At 49.8% G+C, this 19,532-nt stretch overlaps 1 protein-coding gene across 1 annotated transcript in view; it reads right to left on the bottom strand.

Moving 5' to 3' along the window:
• The window catches only part of PMEPA1 (prostate transmembrane protein, androgen induced 1), a 58,229-nt gene that overhangs the window by 8,181 nt on the left and 30,516 nt on the right, over nucleotides 1-19,532 (bottom strand). The window contains exon 2 of the mRNA XM_060184645.1: nucleotides 3,027-3,181. Within this exon, the coding sequence (XP_060040628.1) occupies nucleotides 3,027-3,181 (155 nt within the window). The remainder of the gene's footprint in view (nucleotides 1-3,026; nucleotides 3,182-19,532) is intronic.

Raw genomic sequence — 19,532 nt, 5'->3', positions numbered from 1 at the left:
AAGTTAACTCTTTATAAGTTAACTCTTTTTTCAGATACTAACATGATGCCAACCAGACCTCCCTGGGCAGACAACCTCACCAATGTGTCCTGGAGGCCTGCTTCCCCAGAACCCCACCCCACTAGGGAAAGAGGCAGGCTGGGAGTATGGGTCAACCTGTCAACACCCATGTTCAGCGGGGAAACAATTACAGAAGCCAGACCTTCCACCTTCTGCACCCCTTAATGACCTTGGTTCCATACTCCCAGAGGGATAAAGAATAGGAAAGCTGTCAGGGGAGGGGATGAGATACAGAGTTCTGGTGGTGAGAACTGTGTGGAGTTGTGCCCCTCTTATCCTATGGTTTTTTTCTTTCTTTTTTTTTTTTTCTTTCTTTTTTTCCCCCCTCCAGGGTTATTGTTGGGCTCTGTGCCTGCACCATGAATCCACCACTCCTGGAGGTCATCCCCCCCCTTTGTTGCCCTTGTTGTTGTAGCCTCGTTGTGGTTATTATTATTGCCATTGTTGATGTTGTTCGTTGTTGGATAGGACAGAGAGAAATGGAGAAAGGAGGAGAAGACAGAGAGGGGGAGAGAAAGATAGACACCTGTAGACCTACTTTACCATCTGTGAAGCGACTCCCCTGCAGGTGGGGAGCCAGGGGCTCGAACCGGGATCCTTAGGCTGGTCCCTGCGCTTTGCACCACATGCACTTAACCCATTGTGCCACTGCCTGACCCCCCCAGTGTTTCCTTTTTATAAATATAAATAAAAAATATATTTGGAGACAAGATACTATATCTAGAAATCTGTAAACAAGAAAAAGTTGAGCAATTAAAGTTGCCCAAATAAAAGTATAATTTTCTTCTTTAAAAAAAAGTTCTCTCTCTGTCTCAGACAGACAGACAGACAGACAGACAGACACACACACACACACACACACACACACACACACACACACACACACACACACACACTTACACTTGCTTATTTTAATTAGAGAAGGAGACAAATAGGCCAGAGCATTGCTCAGTTCTCGTCTATGGCAGTACTAGGGATTGAACCTGGGGCATCCAGGCTTCAGGGATGAAAGTCCAGTGGATTGTGCCATCTCCCTGGTCCACACTCTAGCATGTTGCAAGAAACAAAGAAAAGTGAGCCTCATCAATTACACAGACAAGCACACGGACATTCCTAGCACAAGATCGACCTGCTCTGAAGCACAAGCTGGAAGCATAAATGGTGTCACCATTGCCAAAGCACCAGGTTCAACCCAGCATTCAAGCTGTGTGGCCTCAGGCAAATGCCCCCACCTCTCTGAACCCATTTCTTCCAGCGAAACAGGGCTCTCAAGTCGCTGCAAGTAGGGTTGAGTGTGCAGACTGGCAGGCACTTGAACATCACAGTGTGGTGGCACTGTCACTGGGGTGACAGTCATAGCAAACAAACACACAGGTGAGCTCTGGGCTTCAGAGGCGGCAGATTCCAACAGAGCAGCGGTGCTGAGAGCCCTCTAGACCAGCAGGGCCCCGGCTTTGAGCAACCCCCACATTCCCAGCAGAGGGACCAAGGCAAATGCTTCTTGCCATGGCAACCTGGTGACGCAGTGAAGCTGTGGCCTGACGCAGGTGAGGTGCCTGAACCTGCCAGGGATGGGCCTGTCAGCCAAGCTGGCTCTGCCCCACAGGCGCAGGGCACTGCCACCAGCCCCAGGTTTCCCCCAGATGGGAGGCACACCCAGCTCTGCCTTTTTATTCTGTGCCCCACCTCCAGTCTGTTAAACGGGCTCCAAGCTGTTTCCCCTCCCACAGTCCTGGGAACCCACATGCAACCTTCTCCCTAATGAGTCCTGTTGCTTATCACAGTGGCTTATGTCCAGGTCGCTCACTAGTGGCAGGTGCGAAGAAAAAAAACATTTAGAGGCGGACTCCACATCACCCTTTGGTCCACCTGCCAGGGGCACAGATAAAAGGAGGGGGCCCCCAAGGAAGGCAAGTTCTCATTTGCTTGGAAGCTGCTCCATCTGAATCCCAATCTGTGGAGTCCTGAAGGGGTATTCCCAAAGTCTCCACAATTCCCAACAATATTCACAGTGCTAATCATCTATCAGAACATAGACTGGCCTCATAGATGCTGGCACTGACCGTCCCCTAAGGTGACACACCCTTAAGGTCAGTTATCCTGGGATTCTCAGGAATAACCCACTTTCTTCATAACACTTGCTATTGTGATAGGTGTCTGTCTAGGTCTAATCACCAGACAGCAAGCACATAGGAGAATCGCTCACAGCCACTTCCCCAATGCTCTGCCAAGAGATTCTAGGCACAAAGAGGGAGCTCTGCGGGCATCTGACTAATGAATAAATGGATGGCTGGGTGGGTAAATGAATGAGTGGGTCGACAGGTTGATGAATGGAAGTATGTACTGAGTCCTGACCACTGAAGCCCAGGCCCTGACTCTATGCAGAGCCCCACATGCTCAGGGAGGTGGGCATGGCACACTTCCTGGCTCCCTCGCAGTGACTGGGAGGTCCCCATTGTAGATCAAGCACTATAGTCTGAGAGCATAGCAGGACCAATTCAGGCCCAGAAAGAGCCTTTTCCCACTGACCTGTCACCTCCAAGGTGCTGAGTCCCTGGCCCAGATGCCTGCAGGGCCTTGGCGTGAGGGAAAGGACCGCCTCCCCCTGTCTGGGTCATGGCTGAGGACAGTGGCACCTTTCCCACCACCCATCCTCTGCCTGCTTCTAGGACACCAGCCCCCCCCCCCCCCCCAATCTCCTGCCTCCTTCACAGTCCTACCCACACCTTACTGGGGACTCAGCTCTGTGAGGGCATTAAACTGTGGTCCCAGGGCCCAGGACCAGGTCTGTCCTACATAAGCACTCAGGAGCCAACCACAAATAACCTTCCCACTAAGTAAACCACAAAAATTCCCATCAAGCCTTGGGTTTTTCCACACCACTTCCAGAAAGGAGGTCAGGGAGGGTGGGTTTCTCAGCCCCCACCTGCCTGTGTCCATTCTGGCCAGGGAGCATGGGCACTCACCGAGGACAGGGCGTCTTCTCTCCTCCTGCCCTGGCTGTGCCGGCCGATGAAGGAGCGTGCAGACAGCTTGTAGTGGCTCAGCAGACACGTGATCACCACCACCATCACCATCACCACCACCACGATGACTGTGATCTCCACAAACTCCAGCTCCGCTGCCAGACCAAGGGGGACATGTAAGACCTCAAGTCCTCCGACACGTGCGCCCAGATACACCCTCACACTCTGATACTCTGCACACACACACACACGCACACGCACACAAGCACACATTTACCACACACCCCACCTCCCGAGACAGAATAGCTGTGCACAGGGACCCCTTCCCCCCATGAGGAGACCTCTGAAAAACCACACTCCAGGCACGGCTGCAGATGCTGAAATTCTTGTTTCCCTTTTTTTCTTGTTTTTATTTTATGCCCCCACCCCCAGAAGGTGGAAAAAAAAGCCTGAAGTGCTGGCAAGGAAGAAAGTTCCTTTGATCCTGCTGATTCAGTGTGCTGAGGAGGCATGACAGCTGGCAGAGCCTGATGCCAGTAGAGCCCCTACCCCTGCCCCCCAACAGCAGCAGCAAGACACCCCAATGCCACCTGGGCGCAGAAGGTCTGGAGCTGCTAACAACTCAGAGCAGTTAACAATAACCTGAGACACAAGTTCAAGTTCAGGGTCACTGCCTCAAATCCCCCTCCCCTACTCCAGGACAGTGGGGGGATGCCGATGGGGGTGGGGGGAGGCAGAGGTAAAGATGGGCACTGGACACCAGCAGGCACAGGTCACTTACACTGGGCCCACACAGACTCTGAACTAGCTGGGTCACTATCACCAATTTCTGTCACCGCCTCTGTTGCCCTGCATGTGCTGGGCGGAGGCCTAACTGTTCATAGAACAGCAGAAACTTCTCCAGGCATGGTCACCCCAGCCCCATCCTCCCCCAAAGTCCCCGATAGCTTTCTCCACCCAAGCCCTGAGGGACTCCCAGCTCCTCACACCACGTTATATGTTTGCTCAACTGTGCCAATGCTTATGGAGCGCTGTCAGCAAATTGGGGCAAGTCTCACCCCCAGGGACATGTGGCAACGTCTGGAGACATCAGTGGCTGTCACAAAAGTGTGTGCTCCTGGCACCTAGTGGGTGATGGTCAGGGCCATACTTGATTGACAGAGCCACAGTCAGCACTCTCTGTTCAGGCATGTGTACATGCAACTGGGTCCTTTGTCATAACTTCACAGGAGAGGACACTGAGGTCAGAGGTCAAGGGACTTCAGCCTGGAGTCTGTGCTCGGCTCTGGCTCCCAGGCTTGTTGGCATCCAGCACTAAAGAGCCAGGAGGGAGGATGCAGCAGTCGGGGAGCTCAGTGAAACTTTCCTGAGCCTGTGAAGGCCAGGGTAGGAAACCAGCCAGCCCGGAAGCTCTCTGGACACCCTACTTTCCCTGCAGGAGGGCGGGCCCAGCTTGGGAAAAGGCCAAGGCTCCAGGCATCAGACGGTAACTGTGGCTGCTCCTCCCACCTCCCCAGACAGGCTGGTCCAGGGCCCAGCAGCCTGGCCTGATCTGTAGGGCCCAGGGCCTGTCTCAGAAAGCCTAGAATAAAGTCATCCATTCAGAGGACACACAGGCCTGCATTGTGCAATACCCACGGACTCCCTCCCTTCCCCCAGCCCCTGCACTCTTCACCCTGGTGGGGCTGGATGGTGGGCACCCACTGCTACTGCTGCCCGGCTTCACCTCCAGGGGCTCTACCCACACTAGGCCTGGAGGGAGGGCAGCCTGAGGCTGGCTTTGTCCCTGAGGCCTGAGGGGCCAGGCCAGGCACTCATGGAGCCTGAGGCAACCAGTCTAACAGGGATCAATGGTGGTAGTGGTGTGGGGATGACAGTGGATGAGGCCCCAGCAGATCTTGCAGATGTGCAAACTCCCCACAGAGCCCCTGCCCAGTGGGGCTGAAAGGGCAGGAGGACCTGAATTTGAGGTACTAATATGCAGAGGGGAAGACTCCCCTCGAAAATGAATGAGGAGGGCTGAGTGGTGGTGCACCTGGTTGAGTGCACAAGGACCAAGGTTCAAGGCCCCGTCCCCACCTACAGGGGGAAAGCTTTGCGAATGGTGAAGCAGTGCTGCAGGTCTCTCTCTCTCTCTCTCTCTCCCTCTCGATTTATGACTGCCTCTGTCCAATTAATCACTCAATAAATAAATATAATAAAAATATTTTTAAAAGAAAGAACTGAGTGAGGAGATCCTGAGAGCACTGATCTGATGGCCCCAGCCCCTGAGGGTATTCATTAACTCTGGAAAACCATAGGAAGAATGTTTGGGCCATTTTCCTGAAGCGTGGGTCCAGTCACCCCCTCCACCCCTCCACCCCTGGCCATCCTCCTGTACCTGAGCAGGAAACTCAGTGTGCTTACTCAGGGAAGCTTCCTGTCACTATGCAGTTAGCATGAAAGAGCTCCCTCAAGATGGTCATAAATAATGGGGGGGAGGGGTCAGTAGCACCTCAGCTACAGCAAAACAAGAGCAGCCCAAACCCATAAGCCTAGAGAAAAGGTTCACAGGACCATACTGTGTATTCCAGGTTATACTCAGGGTGCGGGCTGGCAGGAGTAAAGGCATTGAGAGGTGCAGGAGAGACCCCTGTCAGGCAATAGCTGACTCACTCTGACCCATAAAGCAGAAAGAGGTGGGTTGTGCATTTCAGTCAAGGATGCCCCAAGATGCCCATGCAGGTGTGATAACTAAACTCCTTGCCCAGGCCCCTTGCTGTGGGTAAGGAGGGCTAGCTAATAAAGCAGTGGTGCCTCCCAGGGACTACTTAGACCTGGGCAAGGGGGTGACAGCACCCCCTGCAGTTCTACACTCTGGAGTTCCTTCCCAGAACTACCTCTCCAGGAAGTGTACCCCAAAGTCACCTACAGGGAAAGGTAGGTGTTTGCCCTCAAAGGAAGAGATCTGTGGGTGATTGATGCCTTCTTTACAAGAGTTTTGCAGAGCAGAAGAAATGGCCTAGACTACTAAAGTACCAACTTGTATGGCCAAGGCCAAAGAGGCCACAGGCTCAATCCCTAGCACCACTCAATTCTAAAATTAAGCAGTGACCTCGTCTCTTTCTCAGAATAGGTGCACCTTGTAATAAAGACAAGACCTTTGTGCCCTCTGCTCGGTGCCACCCAGGTCTCATTTAGGCCCAGCCCACTCCATTTAACACCCTCTGCTGGCGGCGGGGTGGGGGGAGTGGTGGTGGTGTGCAGGCTTAGGTATCTGCATCTCCCCTGAAGTTCAGCACACTCAACACAGGTGAAAGCAGTAGACCAGCAAAGGCCCTTGGGAGAGAAACTGCCATTCCTGCCAAGTTCAAAATAGTAAGGCTACACAAGGAGCAGCACCAGCATGAACAAGTCTGCTAACCCAAGCCAACTCCAGAGTACCCTCTGGTCCCATAGCTGCATGGACCACAGGGAGGGGTGCACTCAGCTGAGCTCAGGGAGCTGGTATCCCGCCCTGAGTCAGGAGAGGAACCCCTAGTGTCTGACAGGACAGGGCAGGAGGGTGGCCATACCTCCAGATGGCTCCTGAACTTAGGGACTCTACAAAACCTGCCTGGACTTTAAGGATGGTTTATTTTTAAAAGCCAGAGAGAAACTGAGAGGAGTGGGGAGATAAAGAAGAGAGAGAGAGAGAGAGAGACCTACAGCACTGCTTCACCACTCATGAAGTACCCCAGTGCAGATGGAGACTAGGAGCTTGAACCCGGGTCCTTGTACATGGTAATAATGTTCGCACTTATCCAGGTGTGTGACCACCTGACCCCCCACCCCGTCAGTGCCTTAAAAGTGCTGGTAAAGGTGGTGGGAGGGGGTGTTGTTCTGAAGTCACTCAGTTGCTACAGGTAGCTGTGGACTCAACAATGATCCCGCCTCAGTTTCCCTAATCTGACAGTTTCCCTAATCAAACTTCTCCTTTACCTGAACACGCGATCAAGAGCCCAGTACAGTGTCAGAAAAAGTGACTTATCACTGCCCCCATCTATGCACTCAATTCCCTGGAATCACAGGCAAAGACAGATCAAAGAGGGATAGAAAAAAGAGCTTGAGGGGAGTTGGGCGGTAGCGCAGTGGGTTAAGTGCAGGTGGTGCAAAGTGCAAGAACTGGTGTTAGGATCCTGGTTCGAGCCCCCGGCTCCCCACCATCAGGGGAGTTGCTTCACAGGTAGTGAAGCAGGTCTGCAGATGTCTTTCTCTCTCCCCCTCTGTCTTACCCTCCTCTCTCCATTTCTCTCTGTCCTATCCAACAACGATGACATCAGTAACAACAATAAAAATAAGGGCAACAAAAGGGAAAATGAAAAAAAAAAAAAGAGCATAAGTGGGCTGGTCCATAGCCCATAGCCTCTTCATCACTGGCCACACTACGAGCTGTAACCCCTGTAACAAATGACAGGCCCTGAACTGGGATTCACCTCCCCATAGCTCACAGGTGGATGCTATCATCATCCCCACTGCACAGTTGCATAAACTGAGGCACAATCCCACCTTTCTATCACTGCAGGTATCTTTCCTGGGTGTGAACACTGAGCTCTGTGAACCCCAGTTACAACCTGGGAGAGGATCTTCAGTCACTGCTGTCATGATTCCAATACCCACTCCCCATTATTTGAAACAATGTCCCAGAAACTCTGGAGGGCACCTAGTCTCTGCCCCCCAGGCTGGGGGTTTGTTTAGGGCAAGGTCACCTGAGGTAGCAGTCAGACCCAAGGATGCTGGGAAACAGTTCTGAGCATGAGGAAGAGGCTTCACCTTTTACTGAATGGGTCCTGGTATGTCTATTTGGGGGAGGGGGTGATTTCTTTTTCTCCCTAATATCTCCCTTGGGAAGGGTGATGAATGTGTAGGCTTTTGGCGGAACCCAAGTCCATACCAGAGTATGGTCATTCCAATTTAATTTGTCCTCTTGTTTCCTTGTGAATAATTTCAAATTAACAGGTTTGTCTGCCTCATTGGAGTGGCCCAACCCTTCCTTCTGTCCCCTCCAGGGACAGACACAGTTCCTGTGTAGTCACACACTCAGACCCCATCCAGCCTGCCAGACGCCCTGTCACCTCCTAGTCTCTACAGATGTGGCTTTACCCAATCCTAACTGCCATCATGACCCCAGTGATATGACTCACATAACTCACTCACTTTACAAATCAGGAAACTGAGGCCCCTCAGTGGGGAGCCAGGTGAGAGAGAAGTCCTAAACTCCAAGCTTCTAGGCCAGAAGGGTGGGGTGGGGTAGGAAGGGGCTTCTCTCTTCTCCATGCCCCCCCTACCCCCCGCCATCAGAGCAGCTAGGGCAGCCAATACATTTTCTCAGAACACAGGTTTTGAAATAAAATAAAAGTGTGACTTCAAAAAGAAAGTCAGTTCTATGCAAAATAAGAATCAAACTTTCCACACACCAGGTTTGATACAGAAACCATCACATGTGATGGGACGGGATGTGTGACTATGGTGAATGTAGTCTCATCCATTTCCAGATAATATAAAAATCTCGTTTCCATGGGTAACCATATCACAGATAGTGCTGCCACCACCGTGGTTTGGGGTCTGTGTTTGGATGGGGTTAGTTGTGGCAAGGAGGTAATTCTTTGGCATCCACTTTCTGGACCCCATGGTTAGAGCCCACTCTGGAATTGAGGGAGGCTGAGAGCAGGAGCCTGGGATCGAACCTAGCCCCCTTTGGGCCCCTCCCAGCTGTCACAGGAAGGGCTGGAGGAGACTCAGCTGGCATCTGCACAGGCATTACAAGTGGGTGTCTCCAGCATAGTTTTCCATTACAAATCAGGACAGCAGTGGGTGTAGGAAAGAGTTCATTTCTCACTTTGGGGCTACAGAGCTGGGTCAGGGTCCACCTGACTCCTACCAGCCCACAGGAGGTTTCCAGACCAGACGACACCCCACAACCCCCCTCTCCCCTCCCTGCCTTGTCTGCTCCCTGTGGAGGGCTGGCCTTGCTTCCTGGTTAACAAGCAGCCCGAGCAGGCGGCCCTGTCTGGCCTCTCGGCCGCACACCGAGGAATTAAGAATTGGCACTGTCTGAAATTTATGAAAATCTAATCTTGTTAGAACTGCCTGGATGAGACCCGGTGGGGTGGGCCTCATTGTCATTCCCCAGAGCCCAGGGTTCCAGCCACCTCAATTACTGCCCTCCTCCCCCAACCATCCCCACATTTGAATAAAAACCCTGCCCACCCTCCAGCCCCATTTCAAATAAAATGGATCCTGGTTGTCAAAGGAATAACTTTCTGATCATTTGCGGCATTGGTTTCAAACACCCCCCACAGCACATTTATTTCTTTAGAGTATGGCTATAGGTTAGGAAGGAAGGAAGGAAGGAAGGAAGGAAGGAAGGGAGAAGACTTTTCCTCTTGAGGTTTGGGAGGTGGGCAGCAAATCTAGGCCAACTCCCTAGCTTTTAAAACAGACTGGCTGCTGACCCAGTGCTTCCTCTGTACCCAGTACCTGACCACACAGCCCCAGGATCCTGCATGGCACTGTCACACACCGGTCAGAGGTAGTAGTTGGAGGGCCATGGGACTGCCTGCCCTGAAGCTTGTGCCAGAATTCATCCAGGGAATCCTTGGATTCCTACCTACATAGATATGATGGGCCTAGACCTCTACTAGATCCCTCTCCTCAGCATGACTGATCACTTCCATCAGGAATGCCATCATAAACCCTCTTGTGGGCCTCTCCAGGACCTTGCCCTCACTATAAAGCAACAATGGTAAAAACTGCCCCACTAACCCTGTCATACAGGAAGATTGGTCCTGAAATGAGTGCAGCCTAGAATGTTCCTAGCTGTGACCATGGACTGTGAGCTCAGACCGACAGGGACTCAAGAGGTTTACACAGGCTCCTGTGCTAAATGTGAATACATATGGTCCCTGGGTCAGGTAGATGGGGTAACCAGTTAATTGTATTTATATACTTTCTTCAAGCTTGGGAGCTACTCTCTGCCCTAATCTAGCTTTCTAGCCCTATTCTCAACTCTGACACCATCTTCCCAGACATATTTTAATCTGCCTGCATGTTAGTTATCAGCTCAAGCAAAATTTACTACAATTCATAGGCCCGTACCTAAGAATGGATCTACTAGCTTCTTTCCACCCTCAAGTCCCTATTCTCATCTTCTCTATTTCTACTTTTTGGTCCTGTTTATTAAACATTTTGTCCTGCTTTATTTCTTACTGCCTTTCAGCCACCAAGTTGCAGATGTTATTGTGATTCCATCCTGACTTCCCTGGGAAGATGACCTCACTAATACTTCCTGAAACCTCACTTCTCCAGAGCCCAATCCCACTAGGGAAAGATAAAAACAGGCTAGGGATATGTATTGACCAGCTAATGTCCATATCCAGTAGAGAAGTAGTTACAGAAGCCAGAACTCCAACCTCCTGTACCCCATAAAGAAATTTGGTCCATACTCCCAGAAGGTGAAAAATGTTAGGCAAAGGTAACCAGAGAGCTCTGAACTCCAATTCCACCAAGACCTAAAGAGAGAAGAGGAAAGAAAAAGGAAAGCCATTAGGAAGTAGCAATAGGTGTGGCCGTGACTTGGAAAGGAAAAGAAAGCAGGACTATAGAGGGAAAAGGGAAAATATATATAAATATAGAAAGTTACAGAAATAAGTGTCAACCCACATCTGTAGCGTTGGGAGAACTATTGCAGTTTGCTTTGGAGGGAATGGGGACACAGAATTTTTGTGGTGGGGACAGTTTGGAACTATACCTGTTATCTCATACTTTTGTAAATCAATATTAAATCACTAATAATAATAAAATTAAAAGAATATGAGATTTGTCCCCAAGGTTCCTAGATTCTAGTTCTGTGACCTCAGGCAAGTCACCCAGTTCTCTTATCTGGAGAGAGAGAGAGAGAGAGAGAGAGAGAAAGGTACCAAGCTCATTTAACTCTTTCTGGCCAAAGGTTACTTCCTTCCTCTCTTTGTCTGGCTGACTCTTGCCTTCTTCCTTGCTCACAAACACAGATGGACAAGTGCACTAATGTGTGTGACACACAGCGACAAAACCAGGGACTCATGCATAGGTCAATCTCTCACCTGTCTGCTTGCTCTGGTCAAGTGACTGAGGGTGAGTGTAAGGCTCTCAGAGAGGTGCCCTGGGGAGAAGTAAGCCCCCTCCCCAACAACACCCCCCTCCCCAACAACACAAACACACACACATGCACGCACACCCTGAAGTTATCTTTCAGGAGATGACCATGAAGGGGGCTACAGCTAAGAATGTGGTTGTGCCAGGGTAGGCAAATAAAGACTCCATGAAGAGCAAAGGGCCTGTAGAATTATTTCAGAACCTCATGATTAAATGCTTCTTCACCACAAAAAAAGACAAAGCCAGGCCTTTTATCTTTCTTGCTATTATCCAAATGGAAAGAACTAATGGGATTTTTTTCCCCTGTTGTCACCGGCATCGAACATCTTTAAACACCCACTGTCAGCAAAATATCAATCACCATCCGAGAGTTATTGGCAAAATGGAGTGAATTCATGGGGGCGGGGGAGCCATTTCTATCAATGGACATGTTGGAGGTGCACTAGGGTTATAAATCAAGTGTGATTTTGTTAATGGAGGAAAATAGGGAGCAGAGGGGGACTAAACAGGCAAGGGTGGGTAGTTGTGTTCATGGCCACAGTCTTCTTGGCGGGCACCTATACCCATATCTGAAATGCATGCTCCTTTTTGGCCCAGAAATCCAACTTGTGGTGTCCTGTGTAACAGAAAGGATGAGAGCACCTATATATAAGGATACCACTGCAGGGCTTCAGAGAAGTAAAGGATCGGAGAGAGGCATCCAGATGCTCCCAGTCTCAGCATTACTATTACCTCACTGAGCTGGGTGGTTCTGTCATGGGTCCTATCTTCTTCAGGACAGTCTGTTTCAAGTGTGTAGCAGCATCCCTGGCCTCTCCTCACAAGATGCCAGGACCACTATCCTCCCCAAACTGTGACAATTAAACGGTCAACAAACATTGCCATATGTCCTCTGGAGGGAACAGAGTAGTCCTGCCTGACTGAGAACCACAGGTGGGTGTTAGCAACTAACCACTGAACAGCAACAGTGCAATTAATACAGCAAATGGAACATGGACCCATTTCTTGGCAAAACTGAGGATAAAACCCAGATTGTTGGGGGCTGGTTGGTAGAACACCTGGTTGAGCACACACATTACTCACCATATGCAAGGACCCGGGTTTAATCCCCTGGTGCCCACCTGCAGGTGAGAATGGAACATTGTTGTAGATGTCTTTCTCTGTCTCCTCTTCCCCTCTCAATTTCTCTCTGTACTATCAAATACTAAATAAATAAGTACTAAAAAAATAATTATCTAAAAATCCAAATCGTTAGTAACAACTACTTCAAGGAGGGAGACTACAATTTGCACTCTTATTCTTTCTCTGTTGTTGCAGTTTTTTTTTTTTTATAACAGGCACAGAACATTTGAATTTTTTTTAATCTTGATTATCATACCAAAAAAGAGTCAGGCATGCACGTGTGTGCCGCTGGGCGCCGCCAGCAAAGCCCTCACGTTCGCCCTTGCCACTCGGGAGATACTGTGTGCTCCTTGGAAACCAGCAGATGTTTCTCTCAATTATGGAGTTTCAAGAGCCTGGTGTTTCCCGACATGAGCCTGGACTCAGCGCCGGGAGAAGGGACATGAACCCGGCTCCCATTTCCAAGCCTTTGGGATAAAAAATGTTGTGCTGAATTGGGTGACAATGCTGCTGTATTTAGCCCGCCTCAATAGCTCCTCATTCAAGCTGCCGCGTGCTGGGGAGCCTCTGAGGGCAGCCGCCGTCTGGAGGGATTGCACCGCTGACCCAGATGCCCCCTCTTTTCAGGATGAGGAGGGGGTGGTTACTCTTGGTCTCACACAGGCAGGGAAGTAGACTCATAGCAAAGATCACACTGGGGAGCCAGGGGGTGGTGAGGGGAGGTAGCATAGCTGAGGAGAGCCTTGGAAGCTCCTCTGTACCTCCTGAGTTTCAGGAATTGAATTCTTTTCAGAAACACTAGCCGCTGTGTAATCCACTGAGGAGCAGACGTGCCAGAGCTGTCTGTCCCCCCTAGATCCAAAGGTCACTGTCCAAACATATGGTATGAGAAAGTCACTTTACTCTCTGTGCCTCAGTTTCCTCAGGTGAAGAAGTGAAGAGGGTGAGAACACAGGAACACAAGGTCTCCTGCCCTGTACAGTGAAAAAGGGCAATAACATAAGCTGTCATGAACAAGTGTTACTTGCTTGGCCATCATCCGTCTCCTTTTTTCTTTCCTTTCTTTTTCTTTTTTTTTTTTAAATATTTATTTATTTTCCCTTTTGTTGCCCGTGTTGTATTTCATTGTTGTTGTAATTGATGTCATCGTTGATAGGACAGAGAGAAATAGAGAGAGGAGGGGAAGACAGAGAGGGGGAGAGAAAGACAGACACTTGCAGACCAGCTTCACCACCTGTGAAGCGACTTCCCTACAGGTGGGGAGCCGGGGGCGCGAACCACGATCCTTGCTCCGGTCCTTGCACTTTGTGCCACCTGCGCTTAACCTGCTATACTACCGTCTGACTCCCTGTTTCCTCCTTTCAAAGCTAATCACCTCCATATTGTCTGCATGATCCTCCCAGCTAATCCATATCCTAGATGCCTTAGAAACTGAATCTCTGCTTCATTTATGCCTCAGTTGATCACCTGCCCATCCTCCTTGAGCTCCTAGTCCCATTTCTAATTGCCCCAGCTCCTATGGTACTTATACCCTTCTTTGGCTTCCCCTGGCAGTTCTCTGCTCTCCCCTATAATTGGTGGCTATTTTTGTAAATACTATTGAGACTTCTAAGAACATGTATATGTGGTAACCTAGAACCCTCTCTGGCCTGTGTCTTTTTGCCACAGCCTGTCTGGACAAAGGTGCTATTCCCTTGCCCAGTGACTTCTTCACTGGTACCAACTTATATAAGTCTGCCAGTTGAGCTAGTATCCTTCATCCAGCCCTGACTGCCCCAGAGCAAACCTGGCATCCAGGTTTGATGCCTATCACCAACGGCAGCCCAGGCTTCAAGGGAAGAAGTGTTCCCATTACCAGTCTCTTCCAGCAGAGATGCTCCAACATAGGTTCGGCCAGGCAGGCAGGAAGGAAGCTGTAACTTCTGAGCAGTATCTGGATAAAGCCTACACCTGACCAGGCTGGTTCCCCTACCTTCAGACCTCATGGTCAAATGGAAGCTTGAGCATTGAGACCACATGCAAATTCCATAAAAATCAATCAATAAATAAAAGGCTCTGCAGAATCTTCTAGATTACCCAAAGTTACTTATATACCTTGCAAAGACAAATGTCCATGCAAGGAAACAGCTCTGAGGGCCAGGAGTTCTGGATCTGTTTGGAGGCATCTGTGTGTCTGCTGCCTGTCTTTGGATCATCTGTATATGTGTGTCCTCTCACAAGCTGTTTATCTCTCTGGGTGTCTTGTGTGAGTGAATGAAATGTCTGGGGTCTAAATCTGTCAAGTCTCTCACTGTGCCTTGGTCTGAGTATCTTTTTTCTTCACAAGTGGCAAAACAAAGCAATCTCCAGAGGGTACTTACAAGCTTTGAAGAAATCAGATGCTCTGTCTCCACAAGCCCACAGGCCAGGCCACTCCAGCCATAGGCAATCTTTCTTTCTGAAATGGAATCTTCCAGAAGAAGAAACTACACCCAAAATGGAGACCAAGGTTCTGACTACGTGTTTTGTGAGAGAAACGGAAGTTCACAAAGGTACCTTTCCTGTGACCATGGAGAATGGAACAGATGCAGGAAGGTCAGGGGAGAGAAGAGGCCTGGAAGTGAGGTAGATTTGAATCCAGACCCTGGAATTTCCTGTGTATCGGATGACAGAGACAATTTGACACTGGCCCTAGCTTGCTTGCAGGAAAATCAGAACACCTATAGAACCTTCCAGACTAGGGACCAACAGAGAAGGTGATGTTACTGGCTGCCCCAGCTTCATGAGGTACATGCCAAGTGCACGACAGATGGAGGCCACCATGAGGTTCAAAAGTGAGTGCCTTCGGGACATGGGGCCATCAGCGCATGATTATTAATGAGCTAAAGTGGCTGATATGGAGCAGGTAAATACAATTTGTATGATAACAACCAGTGAGGAGAGGGAGAAGAGAGACAAGGCAAGAAATATTAAGAAACTGGAAAAATCCAACAGGAGACAGATGCCCCCTACCTGGGAGGGCAGACGCAACCAGAGGACATCCAGCTGTGGGGGACCTGGGCATGGTCATCCCCTCTAGGTCTTCCTATATGTCTCTCCTCACCTCCCTGCTTTCTCCAAGACACAAACTACCCCACCCCCCACCCCGTGTACTCTACTCCCAGCAGTCAGAGCAATTATTTAAAGGCTTTAACCACTGACTTACACTAAAATTAAAACCCAATGAAACCTGGGAGGCAGGCAGTGGTGCACCTGGTAGAGAGCACACATTACCTTGCACATGGACCCAGGGTGTTTTTTTTTTTTTTTTTTTTTTTTTGGTCTTTTTGTTTTTGCCTCCAGGGTTATTGCTGGGGCTCGGTGCCTACACCAGGAATCCACTGCTCCTGTAGGCTATTTTCCCCCCTTTTACTGCCTTTGTTGTTTTATCACTGTTGTGGTTATTATTGTTGTTGTTGGATAGGACAGAGGGAAATGGAGAGAGGAGGGGAAGACAGAGAGGGGGAGGGAAAGATAGACATCTGCACTCCTGCTTCACCGCTTGTGAAGTGATCCCCCAGCAGGTGGGGAGCCAGGGGCTTGAACCAGGATCCTTACACTGGTCCTTGAGCTTTGCACCTTGTGTATTTAACCCTCTGTGCTACCGCCCAGCCCCCCGCCCCCAGGCCCGGGTTTTAAGCCCAGGCCCCTACCTGCTGCAGGTAAGCTTCATGAGTGGTAAAGCAGGTCTACAAATCTCTCTCTCTCTCTCTCTCCACCCCCTCCCCTCTCAACTTCTCTGTCATTATAAAAAGAATTAATGATGATAATAACAATAATGAAGTCCACTAGACCTTAATGCTGTTTCCCTAACTCTTTACCTGGCTCACCTCACTAGCCAGGACACTTCCATTCTAGGATCTCTGCATGACCTTTCATGTCGCCACCTCCAGGAGGCCTGCTGGGTGCCTGTCTTGTGAGGAGGAGCCACATAGTATGCTGTGAGGGAGAGACTGTCCTGTTCTAACTTCTCTGCCCCGTGGCTTGGTGCTTAGGAAGTTGCCTAAGTATTAGCTACCAAGAGTTACTACTCTCTTTCATATTCCTATGCCCTCCTATGTGCTGCTGAGAAGCCTCTCCAATGAGAGAGCTCCCCCAAGAAGCCCCCATCCATCTGTTGCATTCTCCCTGAGACCAAGTGCCTGACTCCATAGATGGCACAAGACATTGCCCTGAATATCTGAAGGAGGAAGGGTCCGTGTCCAGGGTCCAGTGGTGGAAACTCAATGCCCACACAGAGGCCAGAGGATCAGTGTTTTTCACAAAAAGAAACAGGTGGCCGTCACACAGCCCAGCAATGAATGGCTTTTTAGTTTCAAGATGGGAGATTCACATGCAAGCTGGTGAGTCCACCTTCACAACAGCTTTATTTCTAACCGTCCCAAACTGGGAGCAAGCAGGGGCTCCACAACAGGTAAGTGGTGGCCCATCTGTGCCACAGGGTGCTACTCTTGGAGAAAGGAGTGACAACCCCACATGCAACAACTGAGAGAGGTCTTTGGAGAGCCATGCTGAGGGAAAAAAAAATAAAACAGCCACCAGTACAAGGCAGCTCCCTGCTGATTGCATTTATATAACACTCTCAAACTGGCAAAAGCATACACGGGAACAGCTGACTAGGTACCAGTGGTTAGAGGGGCTCCAGGTGTGTGTGTGGGGGCGGCGGCTGGGGGGGGGGGGTAAGGAGTAAATGTGGCAATGAAAGAGAGAGCCAGGGATTCTTGTATTGAGAATGTTTTGTGTGTTGATCATGGTGGAGCCATACAAAGCCCCACACAAGGTGAAACTGCAGAGAACTTACATCCATGGGAACACACATGTACAAGCACATGCACACACACTCTTACTCAAATTGAGTTTAGATGAATTAGAAAAGTGAGGATCAGGTGGTGAATGATTCACATGTTCCTCGGCTGGCTATGGGGCCATGCAGTAGTGATGCTGTTCCATGTCACCCTGGGGGAAGACAGGCAGTGTGTGCAGGGATCTCTACTACTTTCTTAATGGTTTACTTGTGTACTTATTATGAGACGGGAGAGGAGAGAGAGAAGATAAGAGTACTACTCGGCTCTGGCAAAAGACAGTGCCAGGGATCAATCCTGCAGCCTCTGGGGTCTCCAGCATGCAAGTTAGTGCTCTGACAGGCTGCATTACCTCCCCAGTTCTTAGTCTATTTAAGATCAATGAGCACTTACAACTATCTCAAAAATTAAAATTAAAAAAAAAAAGTTTTCAGGTGGGAGAGACAGCATAATGACTCTCATGCCTGAGGCTCTGAGGTCCCAGGTTCAGTCCCCTGTACTACCATGAGCCAGAGCTGAGTAGACAGAGCTCCACTCTCTTTCTGTATCTCTTTCATAAATAAATAAATAAATATAATATTTTGGGGGGGGAAAGTTTTCTTAAAAATGTGAAGGAACAGAATGTTGGGCCTTGGCATCATCTTGGTGGAAGGTGATGCCTCAAGTGGTCACTGGGCCCCAGCCCAGACCTGGTGCTGGAAGGTGGTTACTGCTGTGGAAGGATAGGAGCTGAAACAGAAGCTCCCCCACCCCCGCCCCCGCCTCCCCCATCTCCTGCTCTGAGCATCTGCCATCTGGCTCTGCAGCCAGCCAAATGAAACCATCTCTCTCTCCGCTGTCATCTCTCTACTTGCAGGTCTGGCTCCCAGGTTTGAAGATGAAATTCTAAACATGCCATCTGAAGTTTAGAAAGGGAAGGAAAAGATTTTCAGTCTCCTCTAAGTACCAGCTCCTGTGTCTTCCCCTTTGCAAGGAGCAAAGATGCTTCAGCTTCTTTCCTGAAGGAAGAGAGACCACACCTGGATCCCCCAAACGTAGAGAGCATCTCCCCAGTACAACCCAGTGTCCCAAGTACAGTGTGCCCAGATGTCACTGCAGTCCAGGGATAGTTTCAGGAGTTGTGGGATCTTTGAACCACGTGGGTCTCTTTGAAGACACCTGAGGATTCTCTGAAGTGCTGCTCACCTGTGCTCAGAAGGAACCTGAGTTGATGGAGAGCTGATCTGAGACAAGGGCCCTTCCCTTTGCATCAGAGGGTCCAGGTCAGACCCTGTGCTAGCTCAGGAAGTGAATGCCCACAGGGGGAGGTCAACTTCAATGCAACATGCTAGGGTCCCTCCCTGGTCTCTTCACAACTTCTATTCATCAGACCAAATCTGAACAAGAACCCAGCTGTGGGCTAACCTGTCCCCACCAGGCTTTCTTCTCTCTCTTTTAGTGGTAGAGTCAATTGTGCAGGCAAACCCTTACACTGAAGTTTGGGGTGTAAAAGCAAATGCTGAGGCCTAATGCTGAAACTGATTAGGACAGAAAAGAAAAAAATAGTAAGAGGGTACATCTATTCAATGCCAATCCCTGTGTGTGGGGAAGAGGGCAGCAGTTGCTTGGAAGCCCCCATCCCACTCCCCCATGGGACAGATGGGGAAAGGATGGAGCACAGAGGAGAAGAAAACTGCCTGAGCAAAGTCGGGGAGACCAGTGTAGCCTCCCCATGCCCTGCCATCTTGCTGAAGTGGGTCTGACTAGGGCTCCTCGCTGTGCATAGTGGGGGACTTCTGACATCAGGCACAGCATGGGGAGAGCTTTAGCTACTCAGGCTATGCTGATGCCTTCCAGTGTATTCTATCACTGAAAGGCCCCCAATGGGTCACTGCAGGGAGCTCTGCCTTCACCTACATCTGACAGATGGGAGATATCACTGGCTGCCCACACACTGCTACCACCAAGCCTTAGCTAAAGCAATGGTTCTTCGTGGAGACAATTTGTCGTCCTCCCCGCCACACACACTGAGCAGGAAACTAATGGCATCTGTGGGTACAGAGGCTAAAGATGACAGTCCCTGTAAGGAAGAGTTACCCTGCTCCCATGCCCATAGCACCAAAGTCAAGAAAGGATAATTAAGGCAAGGGAGAGGGGGATGAAGTTCTCCAGCCTAGTTTCAGGCACTTAATAGCTACTCAGTAAACATCCTTCCAGCAACGAAAGATTCCTAACGAGGTCCCAGTGTGAAGACAGCAGCAGAGGCTTCAATCACATGTGACAGGTTTAAAGAAAAACAACCTAGTCTAAAAATGTGATTTGAAAGCCGACAAATTAGGGAAAGGAGCCTGTTAATTTCACACTTGGATTATGCATTTCTGAAGGCGGGGAGCTGCTATGCTACCCTGATGCGAGCAGCATTACCCATGTAGTA

This window comes from Erinaceus europaeus, chromosome 1 (genome assembly GCF_950295315.1).
Source record: "Erinaceus europaeus chromosome 1, mEriEur2.1, whole genome shotgun sequence".
Classification (NCBI taxonomy): domain Eukaryota; kingdom Metazoa; phylum Chordata; class Mammalia; order Eulipotyphla; family Erinaceidae; genus Erinaceus; species Erinaceus europaeus.
The sequence above is the reverse complement of the archived record's forward strand: the minus strand, read 5'-3'. Positions and strand labels throughout refer to the sequence as shown.